The 26,510-nt window shown below is 39.5% G+C and overlaps 1 protein-coding gene across 8 annotated transcripts in view; it reads left to right on the plus strand.

The window, feature by feature from the left end:
- Window positions 1–26,510, plus strand: part of TBC1D5 (TBC1 domain family member 5) — a 659,247-nt gene that overhangs the window by 493,821 nt on the left and 138,916 nt on the right. For all 8 annotated transcript variants that reach the window (XM_057491222.1, XM_057491228.1, XM_057491223.1 and 5 more), the window contains 2 exons: window positions 654–796; window positions 26,179–26,285. In XM_057491222.1, coding sequence (XP_057347205.1) covers window positions 654–796; window positions 26,179–26,285 — 250 coding nt within the window. The remainder of the gene's footprint in view (window positions 1–653; window positions 797–26,178; window positions 26,286–26,510) is intronic.

Genomic DNA, 26,510 nt, shown 5'->3' on the forward strand with positions numbered 1-26,510 from the left:
TGAAATACACATATAAAGAAAGATGGCCTCACGTATAAGGTATATCTATTCTAAAGCTAAAAATTAAGTATCTATATGTTTCACTTGAAATAACTGTCTACGTTTGACAAAAAATAGGTATGTACTTTTCTTTCAGAGCCCACATTTAATTTTAAAGTGAGTATTTTAAAATAGGAGTGAAATGGGAGAATGTAGTTTTCTGTTTGGCTGTAGTAATTTGTCTCATATCCATTTGCAAAAGTCCGGTGAACAAGAACAAAAAATACCAGTAATGATCATAAAATTTTGGAAAATGTATTTTTTAACTCAAAACCTTACATGTGAGGCAACTGTCAGACCACTATGCATTCTCTTTGCCTTTTTGAGATTTGTGATTTCTACCAATTATGAAAGATTTCTACCCTTTTCAAACATTGAGCTAGTGTTTTATACATATAAGAATAAAGTTTAATAATTGTGGCCTAGTTATATAATTAGCAAAACTCATTTGAAAGCTTCAAATTTCTATTTTCCTATATTAATTTTTGATATATAATATTTGCTCAGTGTGATTAGGTAAAAAGTACAAATTTCTTCTCAGTAACAGGAGAAAATCGTTTCTTTCTGTATTACTCTTATAAGTACTGTGTTTTGAATTCTGGTTTTGTTTCTAGGCGGTGGGTCCGGCTGCTCTTTGGACGAGAGTTCCCCCTGCAGGATCTTCTGGTTGTCTGGGATGCCTTGTTTGCAGACGGCCCCAGCCTCAGTTTAGTTGATTATATCTTCATAGCCATGCTACTCTACATCCGAGATGCTTGTAAGTGTTAATGACCTTGCCTCCATTCAAGTAGGTGGTCCTGATTTTTTTTTAAATGTATCTTATTCTTTAAGTATACTTTTATCTCTTATTCTGAATTACCATGCCTACATTTTTATAGAGGCAATATATTTAAGTTTCAAAGAAACATACTAAATATCTTTTTTGTTAGTTAACCATGTACATATTAGATATGCATGACTTTATCCTGAAAGAACTAGAATATTCTTCAGAACCATTTTTCTAAACACTTTACTAGTGCTTTAATCTCACTGCACACATTTGTGAAATACACATATAAAAAGCCAGTATTTCAGATATGTTTAGAGCTCCACCTTCTGACAGGTAGGAGTATTCAAGGATATTTATCAACAGAGTGGAGCTGCTTTTATGGATCAGCAACTTGCCAATAAAACATAAATATTTCATTTAAAGATATTTTAACTTCTTCTCAGTTACATTTTGGCCAAATGTATTTCTCAATTGAGTGCCAAATGGTGGATGTGTTCCCGCCTCATCAGATCTCCCTTAGGGGGCTCGCTGTAGCTGGGAAGCCAGTGCCTATCCCTTCCGAATAGTCTGACAATTCTCAGCTTGGAGAAAATATCAGTGCATGTTTTAAATTTCAAAATACCTCAAATTGTTTTCCTTTTCAAAAAAATAATCACAGTTCACAAAACAAGATTTGTAAGCCAAAATATAATTAGGAAAGATTTCACAAAGTGATCATTAAATAGGAAATAAAAGCTATCATAAGAACAGGACTTTTGTCAGAAGAACATAAACTATTTGGAGTCATGTTGACTGTTAAATTGCCATGTGCCTTTCTTTATTTGTTCATTGAATACCAATTGTGCCAGATGCTTTTGCTTTGCCTCTGGTAACACTAATAATATTCTTTAAAATTTTAGATTATACATTTTTAATTCCCCCAAAATTACTTGAATGAATAAGTGACAGGAGCACTACATTTTATCTAAAAGTTGTGGGAGTTTTTCTGTGCCTTGAAGGTCAAATAGTTTCGGTTTTGACAGACAAACTGACAAGTTCATTCTTCCTGACTCAGAGCTAATGATATAAGAACATGGAAATCATAAGAGGAAACATCTGGAAAGTAAAGAAAGATTTGGGGTTGATTTGATAGATGTTAGATTTTAGGATATTCAATACTGATCTCCCATTTTAAAGTGATCTTATTTTTTTTAATGTAAATAATAAAAAACAAAAGGAATGTAAAGCCTCTTTCATAAAAAAAATGCTTTTGGATAGTATTTTCACAAACTTTTCCAAATCAAACACTATTGAAATATATTCTGATTTTCTGTAGTCTAACAATTATTTGTTCTTTTCTTAGCTTTTCTTTATAGTGCACCACAACTGTATTTTTAATTTAGTCCTGTTTCCTATGCTAAGATGACTTTTTAAAATTAATTCATAAAACAGGCAAATTTTTAGCAGCTGAAGCTCTTACATATTTTTAAACCCTCCACTGATAAAGTTATAAAACATATGGGCACATGTGGAAAATGCAGGTTAAAGTTTGTTCACTTCAATATTTAGTCCAATTTATTTTAATTTGCTTGATTAAATCTATAACAGTGGATGAGATCTCCTAAAAATAGGGTGAATACTTACTAAGTGTTCAAAGGGCACTACCCTGTCCTCAAAAAGCTTACCAACCAATAGGAAAGACTGACATAATTAATTTCAAACTAACAGATCTGGTGTTGTGGTTGAGGTGTGGACAGGTGGTATGAACATTTAGAGGAGGAGCACTGAGTTCCCTCCAATCACCAAGGCCAGTTGTCAGTGACTAGAGAAAATATTGTAGATACTGGCAAGCTCAGTAAGGGGATCTGCATTCTAAGCAGAAGGAACAGCATGAACAAAGGCTTGGACATGAGAAACTGCTTGACGGGGGGTTGTGCACATACATGTCTCTACAAGCTGTTTGATATTAGAGTGCAAAGGGAGAGAGAGACTAACAGGTCATAAAACTGAGGAAGTGAACAAGAATGGGGTCATAGTGAAAGTCCTCATCCTGTAAGTGACAGAGAGATACTGAAGGGTTCAAAGCAGAAGTATAGTCAATTATAGATCAGTTTGGCAGCAGTGTGGAAAAGAGAATTGAAGGAGATAAGAGCAAGGAGATCAGATAAAAGCATATGACAGTAGTCTAGGGGGAAAATGGTAGATCAGAAAAATATTCAGAAGTAAAGTCAGCATGTCTTGGTGATTAAGTACGATGGGTGAGAGAGAAAAGGAAGTCTAAAACCATCCCCAGCCTAGGGAGTCAGCTGACTGGATAACGTGTGATTTACATAGGGAATGTAAGGATTAACAGGCTTTAGGAATGAAATTATTAATTTAATTTGGGTTATGCTGAGTTTGAGATAACTGTAAGAAATCAAAACCTGAAGATTTCGAAAATAAAAGTTCACTGTCAAGGCTACAGGTTCAATTCTGCAAATGGTTAATAGATATGTGTTAGGTAGAACCATTACAGTGAATGTGATCTCCCAAGAATAGAGTGACCATATATCTCTGTTTGGGACAGTCTCAGTTTGCAGCTGCCATTCGAGAGTGATAATTATTAACACTGCCCTCTTTCACTCTCAGAGGTATCCCATTAAGGTCATAAGAAGTATATGCTCAGCCTACCTCTGGTGGGGGCCTATAGAAAGAGAACAAAAGGTAGAACTCTGCATTTAGCATCAGAGCTTAAGAGGCACCAGAGAAGGAAGAGCTAGTGTGGCGACCTCACTGAAGTGTGTTATCCCAGCCAAGGAGTGGATGGCGGTTAGGAGTGCTAGGGTACCATCTGGTAAGGCTAGAAAAGGCCCCTCAGGCTTGGCCCTGTGGAGGGACAGTTGGTTATCAGATGCCATTGCCAAGAATGGGTGTAGTGCAGTGGTGGGGCAGGTGCTAGGTTATGGTAAGTGAAGAGTGACTAGACAGTTATGTACAATAGCCTTCTCTGCAGTTTTTGTGGCTGCTGTTGTTTTATGTATGCATTGTGTTTTCAACTAAAAAGCCAATTCAATAAAAAAGAAAGAATGTGGGGATAGCTTGTGTAATCTTTAAAGAAACTCAACATAAATGCAAGAAGAAAGATGTAACTAGAGGTCAGTGTTGGGGGCCAGGGAGGCTGCCGGCCATCTCCAGAATGAGCCCAGGGCTCACTGGATATGGAGTCCAGTGGAGAGGTTTCTCCTCAAACCAGCCTGAGTGCCTCCACCAAGGACCAGCACTAGCTTTCCCTCCTGCCCAACTGATGAGGTCCATTAAAGCCAAACCGCCTTGTTATTCAGAGGTTTTCCTTGTTTGTTGATTGTTCCTTGCACTGACTCCCTCATCCCCGCTGAGAGAATTGTGTCTGCCTTGATTCCCTGCTGTATCCCAGCACCTACAACAGGACCTGGTGCATAGCAGTCTCCCTGACAAATGTGTTTTGAGTGAAATAATTGAAGAAACAAGGGCTCGAGGCAGTTGAACAAGGGCAGGTGGCATGAGGCAGGCTTCAGAAGTGGACCACTTTATGGGTGGAGAAGATGGAAAGTGGAGGAATTCCACATCTGATAAAGGGGGAAGCAAGGCTGTCTGCTGTGGCTGAGGCGGGGCAGAGGAGAGATTGGAGGGGAGGGACTGGGTGGTGTGGGAGAGGCGGCTCACCAGGAATGAGAGCAAGCCCTGTCCAGCTGCCGGAGATCCTACCCACACAAACGGTGGCCATGCTTAGCAGTCCCGGCAAGATACAAAGGAAGCAGATCATGATCCAGACTTAAGTTAGGCCTACATCCACACAAATGAGGCAAAAATGAAGGGAGGCAGGAGAGTGGGGGGTGTCCATTGCATTTGGAGAGAGTGGTTTCAGATGTGTATGGAGGGAAACATGGGGAAAGACCACAGGGAAATCGGAGTATGTGGGTCTAGAGGTAGGGAGTGAGAACTAAAAGCATCAGAGGCTGTGGTCAGATGAGAGGAAATGGGGCAGTTCTAGGTGTGACCAGGATGTCCAAAGTTAGTAAAGAGGAAGGTGAGCCACTGAGTAGACTGAGGGATTGTGAGGGAACTGAGGTTTTGTGTGGTCCTCCATGGATACTTCAGCAAGAATCATGATAGGAACAGATGTAGAAAGAAGCATAGTGAACCAGGCAACAAAAGCCTTGACTAAATGCTGAAGAGTGACCAAGAAAACAGCTTTTGTTCAATCAGTCCTTTATCTGAAGAATCAGCCATTCAACCAATATTATTGAGTGTCTGCTATTTGCCCACCATCATGGTACATAGATGAATGACTAACAAAGGGGCATGATAGAGGCATAGAAGCATGGCATGAACTTCAGAGGAAGAAGGGTTTATAGGAAAGGCAGGAAGCAGTGGTTTGGAAACAGAATCAGGGAGCAAGGTAGACCCCCCCACCTCAGTGGTGAAGAGAGGGCTAGGCTCAGAGGGAAAGGCATTGTTCCTCAGAGAAGGACTGGGGATGGGGGTAGTACCTGGACGAGGACACAGAACGGAATTGGGTAGAACACATGGGAGGGCAGGCCTAATTAGAGGAGCTTAGATTTTAGGCCAAGGTCAAGAACAGGAGGAAAGTGGATAGTTTCTCAGCCCTAGCATTCCAAGTAGAACACGGTGTCAGTGGCCGAGCCTGTGATGCCCTGCCTTGGGGTGCCTGGGTGCTGATGGTCAGTGCAGTTTCACCCAGTGATTTCAAGCTCATTCATTCAAAAAATCATAACTAGACACCACTTACGAGGCTCTGGGCATTACACGTGTTCTTTGGGAGCTGTAGGTGATATATTTGTGGCTCAAAGAATGTTGCCCTTGGGGAAAGTAAGGGAGCCTTTCTTCAGTGACAGCCTTTCTTGCTGGGGGTCATACCTCCTAGGGGTTCAATATGGGGCTTCAAAGGGCCTGTGATCATCCTGTTACTCTGCAATGTATTGTGTCAGTGTGCATTTCCCTGCGTCAAGGGTGTATAGCTTTTATCATTTCCTTAAAGGAATATATAACCTAAAAAATGGTTAAAACTCACTACATCTAGTCCAAAACCCTGATTTTACAGGCACAGATAATGAGGCCTGTTATGGGTTGGATTATATCCCCCGTAAAAAAAGATATGTTGGAGTCCTAACCCCTAGTACCTCAGAATATGACTGTGTTTGGAAATAGGCTGTTGCAGATGTAATTAGTTAAGATAAAGCCATGCTGGAGTAAGGTGGACCCCCAGTACAATACAACTGGTATCCTCATAAGAAGAAGGAAATTCAGATGCAGATGTGCACAGAGGGAAGACAATGTACAGACACAAAGGGAAAGTAATGCCATGTGAAGCAGGCAGAGATTGAGCTATGCTCTGTAAGCCAAGGAACAGCAAGGATTTCCAGTTGTCACAGAAGCGGGGAGAAAGGCATAGAACAGATTCTCCCTCAGAGCCTTTGGAAGGACCAAACCCTGCCAACATTAGAAGCTGGAAGAGACCAGGAAGGATTCCTCCCTGCAGATTTGCGAGAGAGCACAGCCCTGCCAACACCTTGGAATCGGACTCATAGCATCCACAACTATGAGACAATAAATTCCTGTTGTTTTAAACCATTCAGCATTTGGTACTTTCTTACAGCACCCCCTTGCAAACTAATACAGTACCCTTGGCATTTGGTAACGAACATCGTCTGTGAGCTCAGTCCAGTGTCCCCACTTCATTCTTTTCCACCCACTCACTCATGTTAGCATCTCATCTTTGTTAACAGGAGTATTCTTACTATTTTCTTTATACGCCTTGAACAAAGTTTCATTCTCTTTGAAAGCAATTCACTCAGGCAAGTATAATATTAAACTACTTAGCAGATTTCTCACAAACACCACAATCTTTATGAGGCTTCAGAGAATGAGCCCAATCTCCATGTTTAGAGGTAAGGAAACCAGGTCAAGCCACAGGGCTAGTGACAGACTGGTTCTCACATCAACTTATTCATCACTCAAGTCCTAGCTTGATTTTATTAAGTAAAAGTAAAATTTCACATTGGAAAAAGTAACAATATGAATATTATCAATACAGATAATGCAACCTTTGTAATGATGGTTAAATAGCTGTTCCTTGAATGAAACTTTTGCTTTACTAAGGAGATATTTAGTACCCATTTCTAAATAGAATTATCTCCAAATATTTTTACTTTCATATGTGTTTTAAGAAGTGCTTTTTGGATTCTTTGCTGGGTTCTATGGATTAAGATTATATGCAGAAATAAAGGTTAGGAGATAAGGAGATACAGTCATGAACCATTGCTCCCACAATTGTTGGTTAATAGCCATACTCTCATCCCAGTATTTTGTTACTGGCCTATTCCAAACCATAAGCGTCTTGTGCGTCCCTCCCTCCCTGGCTCTACCTACCTAAGTCTTGCTCCTATTTTCAGCCCTATGGTTGAAACCTTCCCCAGTTGTTCTAGCCCTCACTGATCTCTGCCCAGTGCAGTCCTGTAGGATTTTAATCAGTACCCCTCACTGTAGCGCTTCCTGTGCTCTCCTGTTCTTTGCTGTGCATGTCGTCCCACCTGCTCCACTGCATTGTACACTCCTCAGGACTGGACCACATGTGCTCTGACTCTTCCCTGTCCCTCAAAACACCTGAAACTCCGCATGTGCTCAGTTACTGTATGCGGGGCCATTTTGGGTGGAAGGGACTCTGGAGATCTGCGTGGGATTGATGTGCAGTAAATGCCGAGGGTGGGTGCCAAGGAGCTCTTAGAATACGAGCTCAAATAAATAATGCTGTTTTTCATAGACTTTTCTGCATGGCCTTTTTAAATGAAGCATTGTCTACTTTTTAAATTAGGTATCTAAAATTTTTCACATTTTCTTTTATTGATTTAAATTTTTATCTTGTTTTTTACTAGTATCAAAGAAAGACATTTTCTGTAATTTACAATGTTAACATACCTTTTGTCTTGAAAATTGTATTAATAGCTAAAACACTATAATCATATCCACTTAACAGGAGATTTCCTAGCCAGAAAGTATCTCTCAAATGTTTATTATCTCTTTTAATTTACTTTCTCTCTGAACACTTGGTAAATGGAAACATTTCCTTCTTGGCACTTCTGCTCACTTCCTGCCTTGCCTTTTCAGCCAGGGTAAAATGTGGCAGCACTGTAATTTCCCTCCATTTTCTGCTGGGTCTCTTAGCTGCTTCTTGGACTAGCCTGATGTGGCAGTTGTGTCCTCCCTGTGTTTTATTCCACTTAAGAGATCCACTTGCTCTTCAGCCACCACCTGACTCTGCCAGTGTTTCCATCTGTCCTACCCCAGAATTTCTATTTCTCTTTTTTCTCATTAAGAGCATATTCAACATTATACTGATGTCAAAATGCACTTTATTTCAACTACAAATTGAATTTATTTATATTTTCTGGAAAAGCTTTACCCAACCTCAGGGACTAGAAATAAAGTCTCTTTTAAATCACATGGTAAAATGTGTCACAGAGTTTTTATAAGAGCTCAAATTAGTTGTCCTATTTTTGAATGAGTACTGAAGTACTTCAATAAATATTTCCAGTCATTTTTATGATCACTTCAGATACAGATATTAATGTATCCTTTGAATTACAAATATCATTTATATTACTTTATATTTTAGTTTTAAAAATCTTAAAATTTCACTAACATAGGCTAATACACCTTAGTAGTACATTATTTTTTTTATGTTTTTAAAAATATATATTTTACTTTTAGAGATTAGATTCATGGCAAAATTAAGGAGAAATATACTTCCACCCCCACATACACACAGCATACCCACTGTCATCACCCCCACCACAGTAGTGCATTTAGTACATTGTTAACAATCGGTGAACCTACACAGACTCATAATCAACCAGAATGCCTAGTTTACGTTAAGGCTACTCTTGTCATCATACATTCTAGGGCTTTGGACAAACGTATAATGACATGTACCCACCATGTAGTATCGGACATAGTGGCGACCCTGCACTGAAAATCCTCTGAGCTCTGCCTGTTTATCCCTTCCTTCCCCAGCCCCTGGCTACCACAAATCTCTTTCCCTTTCTTATAACATCATACAGTTGGAGTCATACAGTATGTAGCCTTTCATTTCATACAGATTGGCTTCTTTCATTTACTAATATTCATTTAAGTTTTCTTCATGTCTTGTCATGTGATAGCTCTTTCTTTTAAGGGCTGAATAATATTCCACTGTCTGGATGTTCCAAGTTTATTTGTCCATTCACCTACTGAAGGACATCTTGGTGGCTTCCAAGTTTGGGCAACTGTGAATAAGGCTGCTATAAATATCAGTGTGCAGGTTTTTGTGTGGATATAAGTTTCATTTCATTTGGGTAAATGCCAAGGAGCACAATTGCTGGATCCTATGGTAAATATCTGGAGCTCAGCTGAGCTGGGTGCGAGAGAGAGCTGAGCTGCTTAGTTATCAGAGTAGCCAATTAAAACAAGTAAAAAATGAGAGTCAAGCCTTAATCACTTGCTGTGGTATTAAGCAAGAGTCAAAAATGGGAGAAAACATCAACTCCCTATATTCCATTTCAGCCATGGGAGGGTGCACTGGATGAGGATCAGGTGGATCAGCACAGGTGTGAACTCAGCTCCCTGATGGGGGACCCCTGCACAAAGGCTCTGGCAGTTCTATGGACCATGACAGGGTGCATATCAGAAGGGCAGTGAAGTGGGAAGGCTGGGAATGGGAAAGAACTGAGCACCGTCAAGTGAGAAGTGTCCTCAGGATTTCCTCCTCCTATGCCCAGAGGGAGGTCTTGGCAAAGGTGCTGGAAGACGACCTCTGCCCAAGGCCTTTGATAAAGAAATCTGGGAATGAAGGCACCAGGGGAAGGAATATAACAATATGTAAAAGAGCATGACCAGCTAAGTGGGCCTGAGATCTTGACTGTAGCTCCTTTTAGACTACAGTGCCCTGGCTGTGCACCAGGTCTGGTGTGAGGAGGGCAGATATTCCCTGTGAGGCCTGTCAGGTAAAGCCTTTGTATTATGGTTCTTTAGAGGAAAAGAACCAATAGAATATAGAAATATATGTAAGGGAGGACTTGACTTGCACGGTTATGGATGCCCAGAGGTCGCACAGTCGGCTGTCTGCAAGCTGGAGAACCAAGAACACCAGTGGTATAATTTATAGTCCAATACTGAAGGCCTGAAAACCAGGGGGCTGATTGTGTAAGCACTGGAGAACAAAGGCCCAAAATCAGGAGTTCTGATAGCTAAAGACAGGAGAAAATGGGCATCCCAGATCAAGAAGACAAAGAGGCTCCAGAGATGGGTGGATATGTGATTTGAATCTTTACACTGACACTCACTAGCTGTCTGACCTTGGATATGTTATTTAAGTCTCATTTCCTCATCTACATAAGAAATGATAATACTACTATCTCAGCCACCTTTCTGTTCCATTTGGGCCACCAAGGGCTTGGATAATGCCCATTCACATTGGTGAAGGTGGATCTCTTCACTCAGTCTACAGAATCAAATGCTTCAAATGAATCAAGTCTCTCCCAGACACACATTCACAAACACACCAAGAAATAATGGTGTACTAGCTATGTGGGCACCATTTAGGCCAATCAAGTTGACACGTAAAATTAACTATCATAGACAGTGACTGCAATAGGGGAGGTAAGGAATTGATACTATGGGTGAATGTTGAAACCACAATGTTGTTCATGTGAAACCTTCATAAGATTATTTATCAATGATACTTTAATTAAAAAATTAATTACACACTTTTGCAATTGCCCATGTTTGGACCTGAAAAATCACACATGACTGCCAAACTCTTCTAAAAGGACTGTACCACTTTGCATTAGTGCCCCCAGTGAATGATAAGTTCCTGTTGCTCCACATTGTCACCAGCATTTGGTGATGTCAGTGTTTTGAGTTTTGGCTATTCTAATGTGTCACATTGTCTTTTTAATGTCTATTTTTTGCCTGAAAATTATTTTAATTTATACAGCTGCAGGAATAGAGATATGAAAGGGAAATGATTATCCTGTTGATGTTCAAAATGAATAGTTGCCTCCAATTCTATTCTATAAAGGGAAGGAGTGGTGTTACCTTCTAATACCATAATCTTACCCTTCATGTTCTTACTCCCATCCCACATTTTTCCATTGCCCTAAGCAATACAGTATATGGATTCAGGAACTCAGGACACCTTTTCTAGGCAAAAACCATAAGTGCACTATCTGCATCATTGGAATCTTATCCAGGAATGTTCAAGATCCCATGTCCATCTGTGGCTGCCAAAGGAGAACATGAATAGTACTACAGGTGTTCTGGGGCCATTCTGTCTGATGATTGGAGAAAGGGAGATGGTGATAGTTGGCTCTCTGACTACCTGCTACCCCAAGTTTCTCCACCCAGTTGCCTCCCCACCTAGATTCTTCCCCTTCAGTTCACGTGCCCAGGTGCTGAGTACAAATGTCATTAAAGAAGTGACTAAAGACATCAGATAGGAGATGTTCTATTGAACTTCTGCATTTACCTCCCTTGCTTCTGAGACCCCTAAATAGCATAAACCCACAGGACACAGAGACTTAGGAGATGTCAGTAATTCTGGAAGCAGGAAAACAGATGGTAAATGAGTGATAAATGACTTAGCAGATCCAAGAAATCTAAATACAAAACTGGTAATGGGGAAAGCCAAGAAATAACCCATAAAATTCTTGAAAGGGTAGAAACTGGCAGTGCTAGGGACCTCTGAAAATTCATAGGGGAAGGGAAAGAATTAAAGCTTAAAAACAACTGGTTGAAATTCTGTTTAAGAAGATATTATACCCAGATCTCCAACTTTTACTTCCAGGATTTATCCTGGAAACAGTAAAATGGAGAGTGTCTGGATGAGGGATTTGGGGAATATCAGTGAATGTTGAGTCCAGTGTTCATCTTTACCATCTCCAAACCTAGAACACTGAAGTCAGACTCTCCCTCCAGGAAGAAGTTTGGGGGAATCTACTCTAGGGGAATCTTAGCCCAAGAGAAAAGGTCTAAAATACAGGTGTTGCCTAAGAAATGACCTATTTAAACTCCAGACTTAACCAACCCACCCATGTGTGCACACACAGCCATCTTCAAGTTACCTTTGCACTGCCCCACTCTTAAACATGAGCAGATACCAAGACATCACCAGATGTTTGAGTAAAGCATGAAAATGAGAGCAGAAATCTGAACAAGAGTCAGGGAAAAGGTGACCTGGACAATGCAGGAGGGGACTTCTCAGAGCCAGGAAAAAACGTGATCCAAAGGACAGTGGTCACTGAAAATTAAAATATGGTGAAAATAAGATGGCTGGAATATAAAATCAAAAAAGCATCCCAGAAAGTAGCACATAAAACAGACTTAGAAAGTAAGAAAATTAAAGGAGCAGGCCAGGAAATCTAACATCTACATAACATGATTTCATTAGAAAGGAAGGAAGTAGGGAGGGGGGAAGAAAAAACTAAACAGAAAATAGGGGAAAAAATCATCAAAGAAACAGTTAAAGATAAATTTCCAGTTGAACAGAAAAATGTGAGTTAAAAGAGCCCATTAGGGATGAAAGATGGTGGCGTGAGAGGTGAGCCAGAGACCTCCTCCTAAAACCACATGTAATACAAAAATATAATGAATACAACTAATACTGAAAAAGCAAAGGGAAAGAAGGCTGTACCAGACTGCACACACCTGGAGAAAAGAGCAGACCTCACGAACAAGGTAACATACCAAAGCTGTGACCCAGCAGGCCCTAATCCCCTCTCCCACCCCAGCTCACCAGTGGGAAGAAGAGAAACAGAGCAGGGAGAGAGTGGAGGCCTGGGACTGGTGAACACCTAGCCCTGGAGATCTGCTCTGGGAGCACAAACCTACATTGCATGGTGCTCTGGTGATTTAGTGGGGTTGGAAAGCTAAGATAGGTGGAATACCTGGAGAGATGGAGATTCCAGCTGCTTGTGGAAAATGGATTCATATCTGGCTGATTTGGGCATTCTGAGAGACTTCCTAACAGCAAGAGGGCTGCTAAAGGGGCAAGGCTTGTACAGAGCTTATTGCTCAGGAGCAAGGACAGGTAGACAGAATTGTCCAGGTGCACTCTGCCCAGCAGGTTGGGAGCTTTAATGATCTTCAGGCGCTCCATTCCCCTGGCTGGCTATGCAGCTCCAAGGTCCCCCACCATGATACACAGCCTGCTGTGTCTTCCTCCCAGCTAGCTCACACCTGGCTCAAGCTCACAAACCAGCAACCCGTCCTGGCATCAGGCCAGCCAGAGGGAAGGTGCACCTACAGCAGCTACAAACACAAAGCATAGCGGCTTACACCTGTGTGCTTGGCCCACTGGTTCTGGCAGTGGAGACAGGCATAGCAGCTGGGAAGCAGGAAACAGCTCTTTCGTCTCCCCAAGCACCAATACCACACTCACCTGTGACCCCCAACATTGTTCCAGGGGCTGAGCAGCTCCAGAGAGTAGAGTTTCTGGGCACTAGAGGGCACCACAGACAAATTATGGAACATCAAAGGAACCTGGTTCAAAACAAAATTATGAATACACCTGAGAAAGATTCAAATGAAATCGACCTCATGAATCTTCCTGAAAAAGGTTTCAAAATAAAAATCGTTAACCTGCTCATGGAGGTACAGAAAAATATTCAAGAACTCAGGAACAAATTTAGGAAGGAGATCCAATCGTTGAAGAACACAATGGAGGGTATTAAAAGCAGATTAGACATGGTGGAGGAGATGATAAATGAAACAGAAAGTAGGGAAGAGGAATACAAAGAAGCTGAGGCACAGAGAGAAAAAAGGATCTCTGAGAATGAAAGAATACTGAGAGAACTGTGTGACCAATCCAAACAGAACAATATTCATATTATAAGGGTGCCAGAAGAAGAAGAGAGAGAAAAAGGGATAGAAAGTGCCTTTAAGGAAGTAATTGCTGAAAACCTCCCCTATCTGGGGAAGGAGATAGTCTCCCAGGCCATGGAGGTGTACAGATCTCCCAACACAAGGGACCCAAGGAGGACAACACCAAGACATATAATAATTAAAATGTCAAAGATAAAGGATAAGGACAGACTATTAAAAGACAGAGAAATAAGATTACCTATAAAGGAAAACCCATCAGGCTATCATCAGACTTCTTAGCAGAAAACTTACAGGCCAGAAAAGAGTGGCATGATATATTTAATGCAATGAAACAGAAGGGCCTCGAACCAAGAATACTTTATCTGGCAAGGTTATCATTTAAATTTGAAGGAGGGATTAAACAATTTCCAGATAAGCAAATGCTGAGAGAATTTAGCTCACACAAACCATCTCTACAGTGTATTTTGGAGGGACTGCTATAGATGGAAGTGTTTCTAAGGTTTAATACCTGTCACCAGAGGTAATAAAAAGGGATAGAGAAACAGTAAAGAATATGAGACCTAATATATAAAGAATGGAGGAGGAAGAAAATGAGGGGAAAAAAACTCTTTAGATTGTGCTTTTAATAGCAAACTGAGTTAAGTTAGACTCTTAGATACTAAGGAAGTTAACCTTGAACCTTTGGTAACCACAAATCTAAAGCCTGCAATGGCAGTAAGAACATAACTATCGATAATCACCCTAAATGTAAATGGTCTGAATGCACCAATCAAAAGACATAGAGTCACTGAATGGATAAAAAAAACAAGACCCAACTACATGCTGCCTACAAGAGACTCACTTCAAACCCAAAGACATACAAAGACTAAAAGTTAAGGGATGGAAAAAGATATTACATGCAACTAATAGGGACAAAATAGCAGGTATTGCAGTACTTGTGTCAGACAGAATAGACTTCAAAACAAAGAAAGTCACAAGAGACAAGAAGGACATTATTACGTAATGATAAAGGGGTCAATCCAACAAGAGGATATAACTATTATAAATATCTATGCACCCAACACAGGAGCACCAACATGTGTGAAACAAATACTAACAGAATTAAAAGGGGAAATAGAATGTAATGCATTCATTCTAGGAGACTTCAACACTCCACTCACTCCAAAGGACAGAACAACCAGACATAGATAGAGGCATTGAACAACACATTAGAACAGATGGACCTAATAAACATCTACAGAATTCTACACCCAAAGGCAGCAGGATACACATTCTTCTCAAGTGCACATGGAACATTTTCAAGAATAGATCATACAGTAGGCCACAAAAACAGCCTCAGTATATTCAAAAAGACTGAAATTGTACCAGCGAACTTCTCAGATCACAAGGGTATAAAACTAGAAATAAATTGTACAAAGAAAAAAAAGGCTCACAAACACATGGAGGCTTAACAACATGCTCCTAAATAATCAATGGATCAATGACCAAATTAAAACATAGATTAAGCAATATATGAAGACAAATGACAACAACAGCACAAAGCTCCAACTTCTGTGGGATGCAGTGAAGGCAGTTCTAAGAGGGAAGTATATAGCAATCCAGGCCTATTTAAAGAAGAAAGAACAATCCCAAATGAATAGTCTAAATGCACAATTACTGAGACTGAAAAAAAAGAAGAACAAATGAGGACCAAAGACAGCAGAAGGAAGGACATAATAAAGATCAGAGAAGAAATAAATAAAATTGAGAAGAATAAAACAATAGAAAAAGTTAATGAAACCAAGAGCTGTTTCTTTGAGAAAATCAACAAAATAGATAAACCCCTAGCCAGACTTATTAAGAAAAAAAGAGAGTCTACACACATAAACAGAATCACAAATGAGAAAGGAAAAATCATGACAGACACCACAGAAATACAAAGAATTATTAGAGAATACTATGAAAAATTATATGCTAACAAGCTGGATAACCTTGACAAAATGGACAACTATCTAAAAAAATACAACCTTCCAAAACTGATCCAGAAAGAAACAGAAAATCTAAACAGACCAATTACCAGCAATGAAATTCAATTGGTAATCACAAAACTACCCAAGAACAAAATCCCCAGAACAGATGGATTCACCACTGAATTTTATCAGACATATAGAAAAGACATAATACCCATTCTCCTTAAAGTGTTCCAAAACACAGAAGAGAAGGGAATACTTCCAAACTCATTCTATGAAGCCAGTGTCACTCTAATACCAAAACCAGGCAGATACCACAGAAAAAGACAATTACAGACCAATATCCCTGATGAACATAGATGCAAAATACTCAACAAAATATTAGCAAACTAAATTCGAACATCCATCAACATCATGCACCACATCAACAAAAAGAAAGGGAAAAACCACATGATCATCTCCATAGATGCTGAAAAAGCATTCAACAAAATTCAACATCCATTCATGATAAAATCTCTCAACAAAATGGGTATAGAGGGAAAGGACCTCAATACAATAAAGGCCATATATGACAAACCCACAGCCAACATCAGACTTAACAGTGAGAAGCTGAAAGCTTTTCCTCTAAGATCAGGAACAAGACAAGGATGCCCACTCTCCCCACTTTTATTCAACATAGTACTGGAGGTTCTTGCCACGGCAATCATACAACACAAAGAAACAAAAGGCATCCAGATTGGTAAGGAAGAAGTCAAACTATCACTGTTTGCAGATGGCATGATATTGTACATAAAAAAACCCTAAAGAATCCACTCCAACACTACTAGAACTAATATCTGAATTCAGCAAAGTTGCAGGATACAAAATTAATACACAGAAATCTGTTGCATTCCTATACACTAATGATGAACTAGCAGAAAGAGAAATCATGAAAAACAATTCCATTCACAACTGAATCAAAAACAACAAAATACCTAGGAATAAACCTAACCAAGGAAGTGAAAGACCTATACTCTGAAAACTACAAGACATTCCTAAGAAAAATTAAAGAGGATAGTATTAAATGGGAATTCATCCCATGCTCTTGGCTAGGAAGAACTAATATTGTTAAAATAGCCATCCTGCCTAAAGCAATCTACAGATTCAATGCAATCCCTCTCAAAATGCCAACAGCATTCTTCAACGAACTGGAACAATTAGTTCTAAAATTCATAATGGAACCACAAAAGACCCTGAATAGCCAAAGCAATCCTGACGAGGAAGAATAAAGCAGGGGGGACCTCACTTCCCAACTTCAAACTCTACTACAAAGCCACAGTCATCAAGACAATTTGGTACTGGCACAAGAACAGAGCCATAGACCAGTGGAAAAGAATAGAGAGTCCAGATATTAACCCAAGCATATATGGTCAATTAATATACAATAAAGGAGCTTTGGATATACAGTGGGGAAATGACAGCCTCTTCAACAGCTGGTGTTGGCAAAACTGGATAGCTGCATTTAAGAGAATGAAACTGGATTACTGTCTAACTCCATACACAAAATTAAACTCGGAATGGATCAAAGACCTGAATGTAAGTCATGAAACCATAAAACTCTTAGAAGAAAATATAGGCAAAACTCTCTTGAATATAAACATGAGCAACTTCTTCATGAAAATATGTCCACGGTCAAGGGAAACAAAAGCAAAAATGAACAGGTGAGACTATATCAAACTAAAAAGCTTCTATACAGCTAAGGACACCATCAGTAGAACAAATAGGCATCCTACAGTATGGGAGAATGTATTCATAGATGACATATCCAATAAGGGGTTGACATCCAGAATATACAAAGAGCTCATGCACCTCAACAAACAAAAAGCAAATAACCCAATTAAAAAATGGGCAGGGGATCTGAGCAGACACTTCGCCAAAGAAGAAATTCAGATGGCCAACAGGCACATGAAAAGATGCTCCACATCACTAAACATCAGAGAAATGCAAATTAAAACCACAATGAGATATCACCTCATACCAGTTAGGATGGCCACCATCCAAAAGACAAACAACAACAAATGTTGGTGAGAATGTGGAGAAAGGGGAACCCTCCTACACTGCTGTTGGGAATGTAAATTAGTTCAGCCTTTGTGGAAAGCAGTATGGAGATTCCTCAAAAAACTAAAATAGGAATATCATTTGACCCAGGAATTCCACTCCTATGAATTTACCCTAAGAATGCAGGAGCCCAGTTTCAAAAAGACATATGCATCCCTATGTTTATTGCAGCACTATTTACAATAGCCAAGAAGTGGAAGCAACCTAAGTGTCCATCAGTAGATGAATGGATAAAGAAGAGGTGCTACATATACACAATGGAATATTATTCAGCCATAAGAAGAAAACAAATCCTACCATTTGCAACAACATGGATGGAGCTAGAGGGTCCTATGCTCAGTGAAATAAGCCAGGCGGAGAAAGACAAGTACCAAATGAGTTCACTCATATGTGGAGTAAAAGAACAAAGAAAAAAACTGAAGGAACAAAATAGCAGCAGAATCACAGAACCCAAGAATGGACTAACAGTTACCAAAGGGAAAGGGATTGGGGAGGATGGGTGGGAAGGGAGGGATAAGGGGGAAAAAGAGGCATTGTGATTAACACATAGTGTAGTGTGGGTAGCACGGGGAAGGCAGTCTATAGTAAGTACAGAGGAGACAAGTGGTGATTCTATAGCATCTTACTACACTGATGGACAGTGACTGTAATGGGGTATGTGGTGGGGACCTGATAATGGGGGAAATCTAGTAACCACAATGTTGTTCATGTAAGTGTATATTAATGATATCAAAAAATAAAAATGAAAAAAAAAAAAAAGCCCATTACATCTCAAAGTAGACACAAACCAAGGTGCACTGTCATGCATTTACATTGGGGAAGGAGAAGAGAAAGAGGGGCCCTGTAAAGGATCAGGGATTGAAACGGCTAGAGGTTTTCAAACTGGAGGCCAGGCAGTCCTGCAGCCAGGGCTCCCAGCATTCTCAGGGAAAGGGCTTTCCAACCTGAAACTGTGCACCTCACCGAACTGCTAAGTGTCAAAATAAAATCTTTCAAACAGAAGTTTTCAAAAACTCCATGTCCTGTGCATAAAGCTATTAGAGGATGTGGGAGGAACAAGGGAGTACAGCAAGACAGGAGAAGCTCAGGATCCCAGGAAATAAGGGCGCAGCACTTGAAGAGGTAAAGGACGTTGTCAGCATGAGGGGGCAGGCCAGAGGCCTCGTGAGAAATCTCAATAGCAAGTAAAAGAAAATCGACAGAATACCTAAATTTTTTTAAAGTATCAATTGATTTATACGACTTGGAAAGCATTTTTGGTTAAATTAGTGTTAAATAACATACAGAAGGCAAATGAAAAAAACAAGACTGTTATAAACCCCAGGATAGAGAGGATCATGATATATTGTATTGCTCAGCTGTGATAACATTTGCCTGGTTATAAAAATGAAAACTAAAAATCAGTCTAACCAAAATTATGACACAACTCCATGAGGGGAGAGACAGAGAATGCATGTCTGATGTGGAGTTCGGTGGAGGGATGGAGTTCCGTGCCAGGGATGAGGAAAGCCTTGTCCCTTGAGTGGGAAGTCAGTAGGTGATGTTTAAAATAAGAGATAGTATCATTAGCCTGTTTTTCACAATGTGGAAGGTACAACATTGTTTTAATGAGCTAAAAGAAAGCAGGTGCCTCTGGAGAGTGAGAAATGGGGATGGGAGACTGCAGGTGCTGTGTCCCAACCAGACTGACAGAATGATTTGACTCTTAAACTCTGTGCACATATAATTTCCAGAAAAATAAAGTGTGGTTAAAGCTTCCACAAAGAAATCATTACGAGTTGCTGTATTCTTTAAGTTGCCTTATTATGTAGATGTGTTAATATTTTTCTTGAAAATTTCTTATTGTCTGCTTTTGCTTTTCTGTTTCTCTCATAAGCACCCACTCCCCAAATGTAATCACATTCAAAGACCTCCCGATTTTCCCAGCAAGTTCTGGCCCTCTCTTCCTTCAGGTATTCATCTTCTCTGTAGTGTTACAGGGAACTTTTCCTGTCCCCCTGCCTCTGGCCCCTCCTTCCTCCCTCCCACAGATCACCCTGTGCCAGAGTCATTCTTTCTGAAACACAAATGTGATCACCTGACAGTCGTTCAACCAATGCTAACATGCAGAGTGACGTGGAAACTCCATCCCTATCTGTAAGCAAGATCCCTGCCTACTTTTCTCCCTCCACGTCTCTATTCCCCCTTATCACCCTGCTGCAGGGCCCACTCTGTGTCCTGCCTCTGCTCCCTGCCCTTGTTTGTGTCTGACACCCTCACTGCCCTTGCAGTCTTGCATCCTAGAAGCTGTCACAGCCCTATCTGTGTGCCACCATTGTCTCCTCTGTCCTCTGTTACAATTGGTTTTATGCTTCTCTCCCACTGGAATATGAAGACAAAGTTGAGACTGTGTCTCATTTCTTGTCATGCCCTTAGGACTTAACTTAATATATGGAATGAAATAGGTATTTAATAAATTTTTATTAAATGAATGAATACACAAAGTAACTGAAAAAAAGGGGGGATACTATGAACACTCCTTAAATATCTTTTCACCCATTTCTACTGACTGATCTCTATTTCTGAGTTGTCACTAAAAATCATTAATTACCATGAAATAAAATGTGTACATGTGTACATATATGTATGTGTATATATAAATATATATATATGTATATGCATGTGTGTGCTGTATTCAGATTAAATAAATAGAAAACCTGATCTATGGTTTTCCTTCATTTGGGTTAAAAATTAAGAGAGGCAGAAACTGAATAAGGCTTATTATTTCTTTCCTAAATCTTATTACCCACTAAAGTCTTTCAGACTTCTTTTCCAGGGCATTTTATACATGTGGAAATAAAACTTGGGCCCTGATTCTGAGCACATCCCTTCAGTTGTTACATTAATGGTAATAACTTGCATTAAAAGACTTAAAGGTTTTTCTACTGTGTCAGCTCATTTATTCCCTCCATGGGTAATGAGATAGATATGGTGAAGAAAACTCAAGCCTGTACGGTTAACTTCAAATTTCGTAGCTCTTGTGGCACCCTCGAGCTAGCATGCTGTCCTGTGATTTGCCTAGGACAGTGTTCCTTCTCTGCCACTCTAGCCGCTAGCAGTTCTGCACCTGAATGCTTGCTTACTTAAGTGCCTTTCAATTGGCAACACTGTATGTTTAAAGGTATAAATTCTTGAATAAAGATCTCTAATGTTTGATCTCTGATTAAAATAAGCTGTTTAATGTGTATCAAACCTGAAAACCAGTGAGAAGAGCAATTTTTAAAGTCATTTTCTAGAGAAAAGAGTGGGCTACTCTGAATTTGAGATTTTCCTCTTCCAAAGCTCTAATTTAAAAGTCTCATATTATTCTGCACAACATGTGCTCTAGAGTAAGGACCATCCCATTGTTTACAAAAGAATGCGGGTCTGTCTTCAGGGTGGAGGGTGGGTGTAGTGACTGATGGTGCTCAGAGGCAGCTGCCGCAGTGGCAACCAAGGAGGAAAGCGAGGCCAAATCTTATGCAGGTCTTAGACACTAGACAAAAATCACTTTGTCAGAGAAGGTTATGAGCCTGTTTATACTTGGCTTTCTCCAAGACTGCAAACAATAAAAGTTTTGTTGTTTTATTTATGATTACTCTCTATCCCCACCTGATTTTCTGGTCCATTTGAAATCCCAATTGGTATGTTACCATTTATAACTGGGAAAGTTAAAATAGAAAGGGTTTTTAAATAACTGAATACAGAAAATACTGTAATTCTCCTTTTTTTCCTGCATGTAGTAGGCCCTCAACAAATGCACTCTAGAGCACATGGCACGTACTGAATGCCTTTTGCATACCAGCTAGCTTGCAAGCCACAGACAGGTTGGCTTTGTTTTCAGTGGAGAGGTGTGATAAGTGATGTTAAAGCCTAAGGTTGTCTTTTTGTTTTGTTTTCTTAGCTCATTGTTTTTGTTTTATATTTAATCCATGATTATTTGACTTCTTTGCCACTTTACAGCTGATGACTATAATTTATGCCTGCTTGTAAATATTTACTGTACCTGGCCTTATACACTGAGGGCTTTTTCAGCATAGCTTTGAGACTTCTCTGTGGCTCACAACATAGTGTTCCGAAGCTACCTGTGCTGTGTCTGAACTTGACTTCTGTACCCAGATAGCCCTGCTGTAACACTCTGCTAGTAATGCCAGAAAGTATAATACAGTGGTGAAGACTGGGACTCTCAGCTACAGACTGTGGTCTGTGCCTCTGCCGTCTGGAGCCCTCCGGCCCTAAGTGTATTGTTTATCCACTCTGCACTACCCTTTCCTCATCCGTAATATGGAGCTGATGGTAATCCTCTCCTCGTGGGGGGTTAGGAGGACTCATTGGGTGTTCATATAATGTATGGCAAGTTGCCAGACACATTATAAGTACTGAATAAGTGATGAATATTACTTTTTTTAATTTTAGAGAAATTAAAAGAAGTCTGCATTTAGTTTTGTGTTCTCTGGTAGTTATTCCCAGTCCATTTTGTTAGCTTGAGAAAGTATATATAAATATGAAATTAAATACTTCATATAGTGTTTTATTTTCAAATGTTACAATAGTAGGTATAGTTAACTTTGACTTATGCATAATTTATTTATCCATTTTGCTTTAAACTTTCTCAAAACAATCATGTCCTCTGATCATCTTTACTGCTCCATTACTTTTTGTTCCTACTGGAGAAACTGCTTAAGCCAGTCCCCTTAGATGGCTCTGGAACAGTGGTGGACCCTTTAAAGGCAGAGACAGAGAAGTCAGCTCTGCCTCGTGCAGAGGGAGTGCACGCTGTTCAGTAAGAATTAAGCAAGATGGGGAAACACTACATTGCATCTGTGCCATCCTTACAGAAACCCTACAGATAGGGTCAGCATTATTCTGTTTTATAAATAAGGGAAATAATGATTCACCAAGTTAAGCAACTTGCCTAAATTCACACACATAATAAGTGACTACTAGGCCAGCATTATGATCTACATCTAATCTAGATCCTAATCTAGATCGCCTGATTCCAAATCCAGTTTCCATAGATACCATTTGCCTTTGTCTTAACCTTCCCTGAATAAACTCTTGGAGTGTGGCTTCACACTTGATTTTTACAGCCTGTACATACTTGATTTCAGGTAGATCGACACCAAAACTCAGTCTTTTTAATCTTACACTTTTCTTTCCATTTCATTGCCCTGCTCTGAGAAGGAGGAGTATGCTGGAGAAGGAACGGTAGTGTAGATGAGTTTTTCAAGATCAACAAAATTATATTGTAAAGATCGAAACTAAATTCTATTCTGTCAGATCCCGGCTAAAAACAGTTTGTATAATTCTCTTTGGCCTACACTAAAGTAAGCACAATTATTCAAAAGGGACTTAATACTTAGCATACATAATTGTAAGTTAAAAGTGCTCTAAAAGTATTAATTTTCTTTAATTAGAGATGGCATTATCTGAAGGCAGTAGGCTTTAGGGAAGGTAAAACTTTACCCCTACTCATTTAGGTTTTCAACTGGCATTCTTTTCTGGATTAACAAAAGAAAAACACACAAGTTTATCAACGTGTATACCTCATGTGTACTTGGAAGATACTCAGGGAGAAACCTCTTAAAGAGATGGTTTTAGAATTTAGGATTAAATAACCATCTTATTAGAGAAAGGGACAGGGGCATATAGTCCTTTTAGGGGGAAAGTAAATGATTTTTAGGAAGATGAATGGACCCTTAGAAGAATAGATGGAAGGAATGATAGTTTGTGACAAAGCTTGTCCTGGGGGGTTTATGACCACTGAGTTCCTTTTGGAAGTTTTTTCTTTAGGCAGATAGGGAGAGTTCAGAGAAAGCCTCTCCCTACATTTGCTGTTTTTCAAGTGCCTACAGCTCAAAATAATAATATACCAAAGCATCATTATTTTGACATGGCATGTCCTGAACTTCTATAGCCACATTTCAGGGTGTCATGTTCTGCTGCTCTTCAGAGCTCAGACTCATGTGCCATTATATCCTAGTGCCATTGCCTGGCACAGTCTGTGTGTCCAGGATTTAGTAGATGCTTAGGAAACATTCATTACGTTCAGTGACTAGATGGATAGGTGGGTGGACAGATGGACAAATGAGTGGAGAGATGGATGGATGAATGGGTGAGAGAAGTGAGAGAAAAAGTATTCTTAGCTCCTTCACTTGTTCTGTAAGTAGAATATTATTATGTTATTTGGCTTCTTATGTATTTTACAGCTTCTGATAGCTTCAAAAGTTCTGTCACATGGTAATAACATAGGATTGTTTCTCTGGTCCCTCCAAATAAATACCTATCTGTATCAGACTATCTTAGAGACTTGGTTACGCTGACCTTCCCAGCTACTTAAAATTACTAGCAAAGAGTAATAATACAAACGACGTTTCCATCTGCAATGACTATTTGCATCCGTTATTTCATTTAATGTTCAAAACAATGGCCTTTCAAAACAATGCTAGAGTACAGACCCTGCACCTAGACTTCTTAATTTCAAATCATGTTCCACCCCAAATCACTGTGTGATTTAAGCAAATGACTTAACCTTTCCAAATCTGTTTTCTTATCTGTTAAACAGGGATAATGGTTGTACCCTTATAATAAGACAGTCATAGGAATTAAATGAAAGAATGCAGGTAGAGGCCTTGGCATAGGGTGTGGTCTCAGAAAGCCTTCACTAGTCCATTGTCTACACGGCACTGCAGTAGTGCCTGCTGTTGCCCGTCTGCCCTCTGTACTTTAGGGTAAGACTGGTTTCTTGATCTCTGCATCCCCTCTTTACATAGGGCCTGTCATGGATTAGGTACTCAACAAATAATTATTGGATTGGATGATGGAAGCAGATATTTTTCTTTTAAATCGGAAAGTTGTTTTCTAGATGACTAAGCTCAGAGAGGTGAGCAGCTGCTGTGAATTAGTCACATAGGTTATCTTCAGGCATTTAATCTTCAGGCAACTTTATGAAAGGTACAGATGGTGTCCCAGGATCCAAACCTACATTTCTGAATCCCGAACCCAGAATAATTTCTACAAAACTCTCCTGCCTCTCTTATAACATATACGAGAATTCTTCTAGGGTCAGTTACTAATACATAATCATTGCAGCATTTGGGCCAATAACTTGATATGTTATAAAATGACTTGTTTTATAATAATGGTTGTCTCAAGTTTTATATTTCTTGTTAGATCTCAAAACTCTGTATGAAAATGTGCTATTGTCAGTAGCCTAGCTTTTGGAATTCTAGAGAAAAAAGGACAACAGGTAACTGAATGTGAATGTCACAGAATGAAAGAGTAAGAAGAGTTTGAACACATATAGAAAGGTTAGGATAAGTAAGTGCTTTACAAGTGAAAGCAGATGTATGAAATTACAAGTTGTCAGATCAGCCATGGAAATGAAGATGATAAAGTGGTTCCTCACATAGATCATAATTATTCATGTTGCCCAGTCCTGTCTCCTTTCCCCATAATGTTTATGAGAAGGGGGAGGGAGTGGGAAACTACAACAAGAAATGGTGTTTCCAACAGAAGAAGGGGAAAAAAAATGTAAGACTCAGGGTATTTCTCACCACAAACAATTGTTTATTTTTTGCTTTGTGTTGTTTCTGCTGTATTTTCCTATGGAATATTTTCAACTAACTGTTCTGGTTAATGAAAAGGAGTCGCTTGCAGCCATAGGAAGCTGTATGTGCGGTTTCCTCCCAACCATTGTTGTGGAGGCTGCCAGTGTGGCCTGCAAAAGCAGCACCATTAGTGGGCCAGTGGCAGAGGCAGATGGATGGCTAAGAAATGAAGCAGTTTACCTAGACCTACTTGAGAAGATGTGTTTAATAATTGCACTCATAATTAGACTGATTTGGAAAAAAGAAAAGTCTAAGGAGCATAGGTAGGCTTATCTGTGAAGATTTTGAGTTTTCCTTGAAGAAATGCACAAATATTCTCCCTAAATTCCTTGTTATCAGGAAAACAAATAATTTGAAGAAACTTTATTTTATTTTGAATAATGTAATGTTTATGTAAATATGACATGCGTAAGTTATAAATTGTGAGAATTTTAAGCTAGTTCTTTCCCATTTGTAAGATTTTTTTTTTTACTAATTTCTAAGCAGCATAACTAGAGACATTTAAACACAACTATATAAATGGCAATAAATATGCATGCCTCTAAGAGTTTTTTTATATTGCAAATGCACACAAATATCTATACGTGAGGCTCTTCCTTCCAGTACTCTGTAAGGATGAATGTTCTACATTAGGTCGCAGCTAACAGTTCAGTAAGCTGCTTCAAGGGTGATTCGGTAAAGATCCCTTCTCCCCATTTCCTTTTATCTAATCAATTGAGCTATTAGTTTGCTTTCTTTAAGTCTAAGTTGTTATTTTTTTACTCTCAGTAATGCAAATATCTTCAACAGTATTGCTTCTGAATTTTTTTTCCCTCTTATTTAGTGATCTCTAGTAACTACCAGACGTGTCTTGGCCTTCTGATGCATTACCCACTAATTGGGGATGTACACTCACTGATTCTTAAGGCTCTGTTCCTTCGAGATCCAAAGGTAAGCTTTCCAAGTAGGATATATGCAATTTTAGATTGGGTGAAAAACTGGTTTCTCTGTATGACTCCCAAGAATCCCTAATGTGGAATTTGTGTAATAGCAGATGCACTGCCTAATAAAAGAATTTACCAAGAGTTGTAGGCCAAAACTCACACACCTCACTGGCTAGTAACTCAGCAGACTAGGTGGGCATCACCATGAGAAACTGGAGTACACGTCTCTTGT

The sequence above is a fragment of the Manis pentadactyla genome, chromosome 14 (assembly GCF_030020395.1).
Source record: "Manis pentadactyla isolate mManPen7 chromosome 14, mManPen7.hap1, whole genome shotgun sequence".
In the NCBI taxonomy this organism is placed as follows: domain Eukaryota; kingdom Metazoa; phylum Chordata; class Mammalia; order Pholidota; family Manidae; genus Manis; species Manis pentadactyla.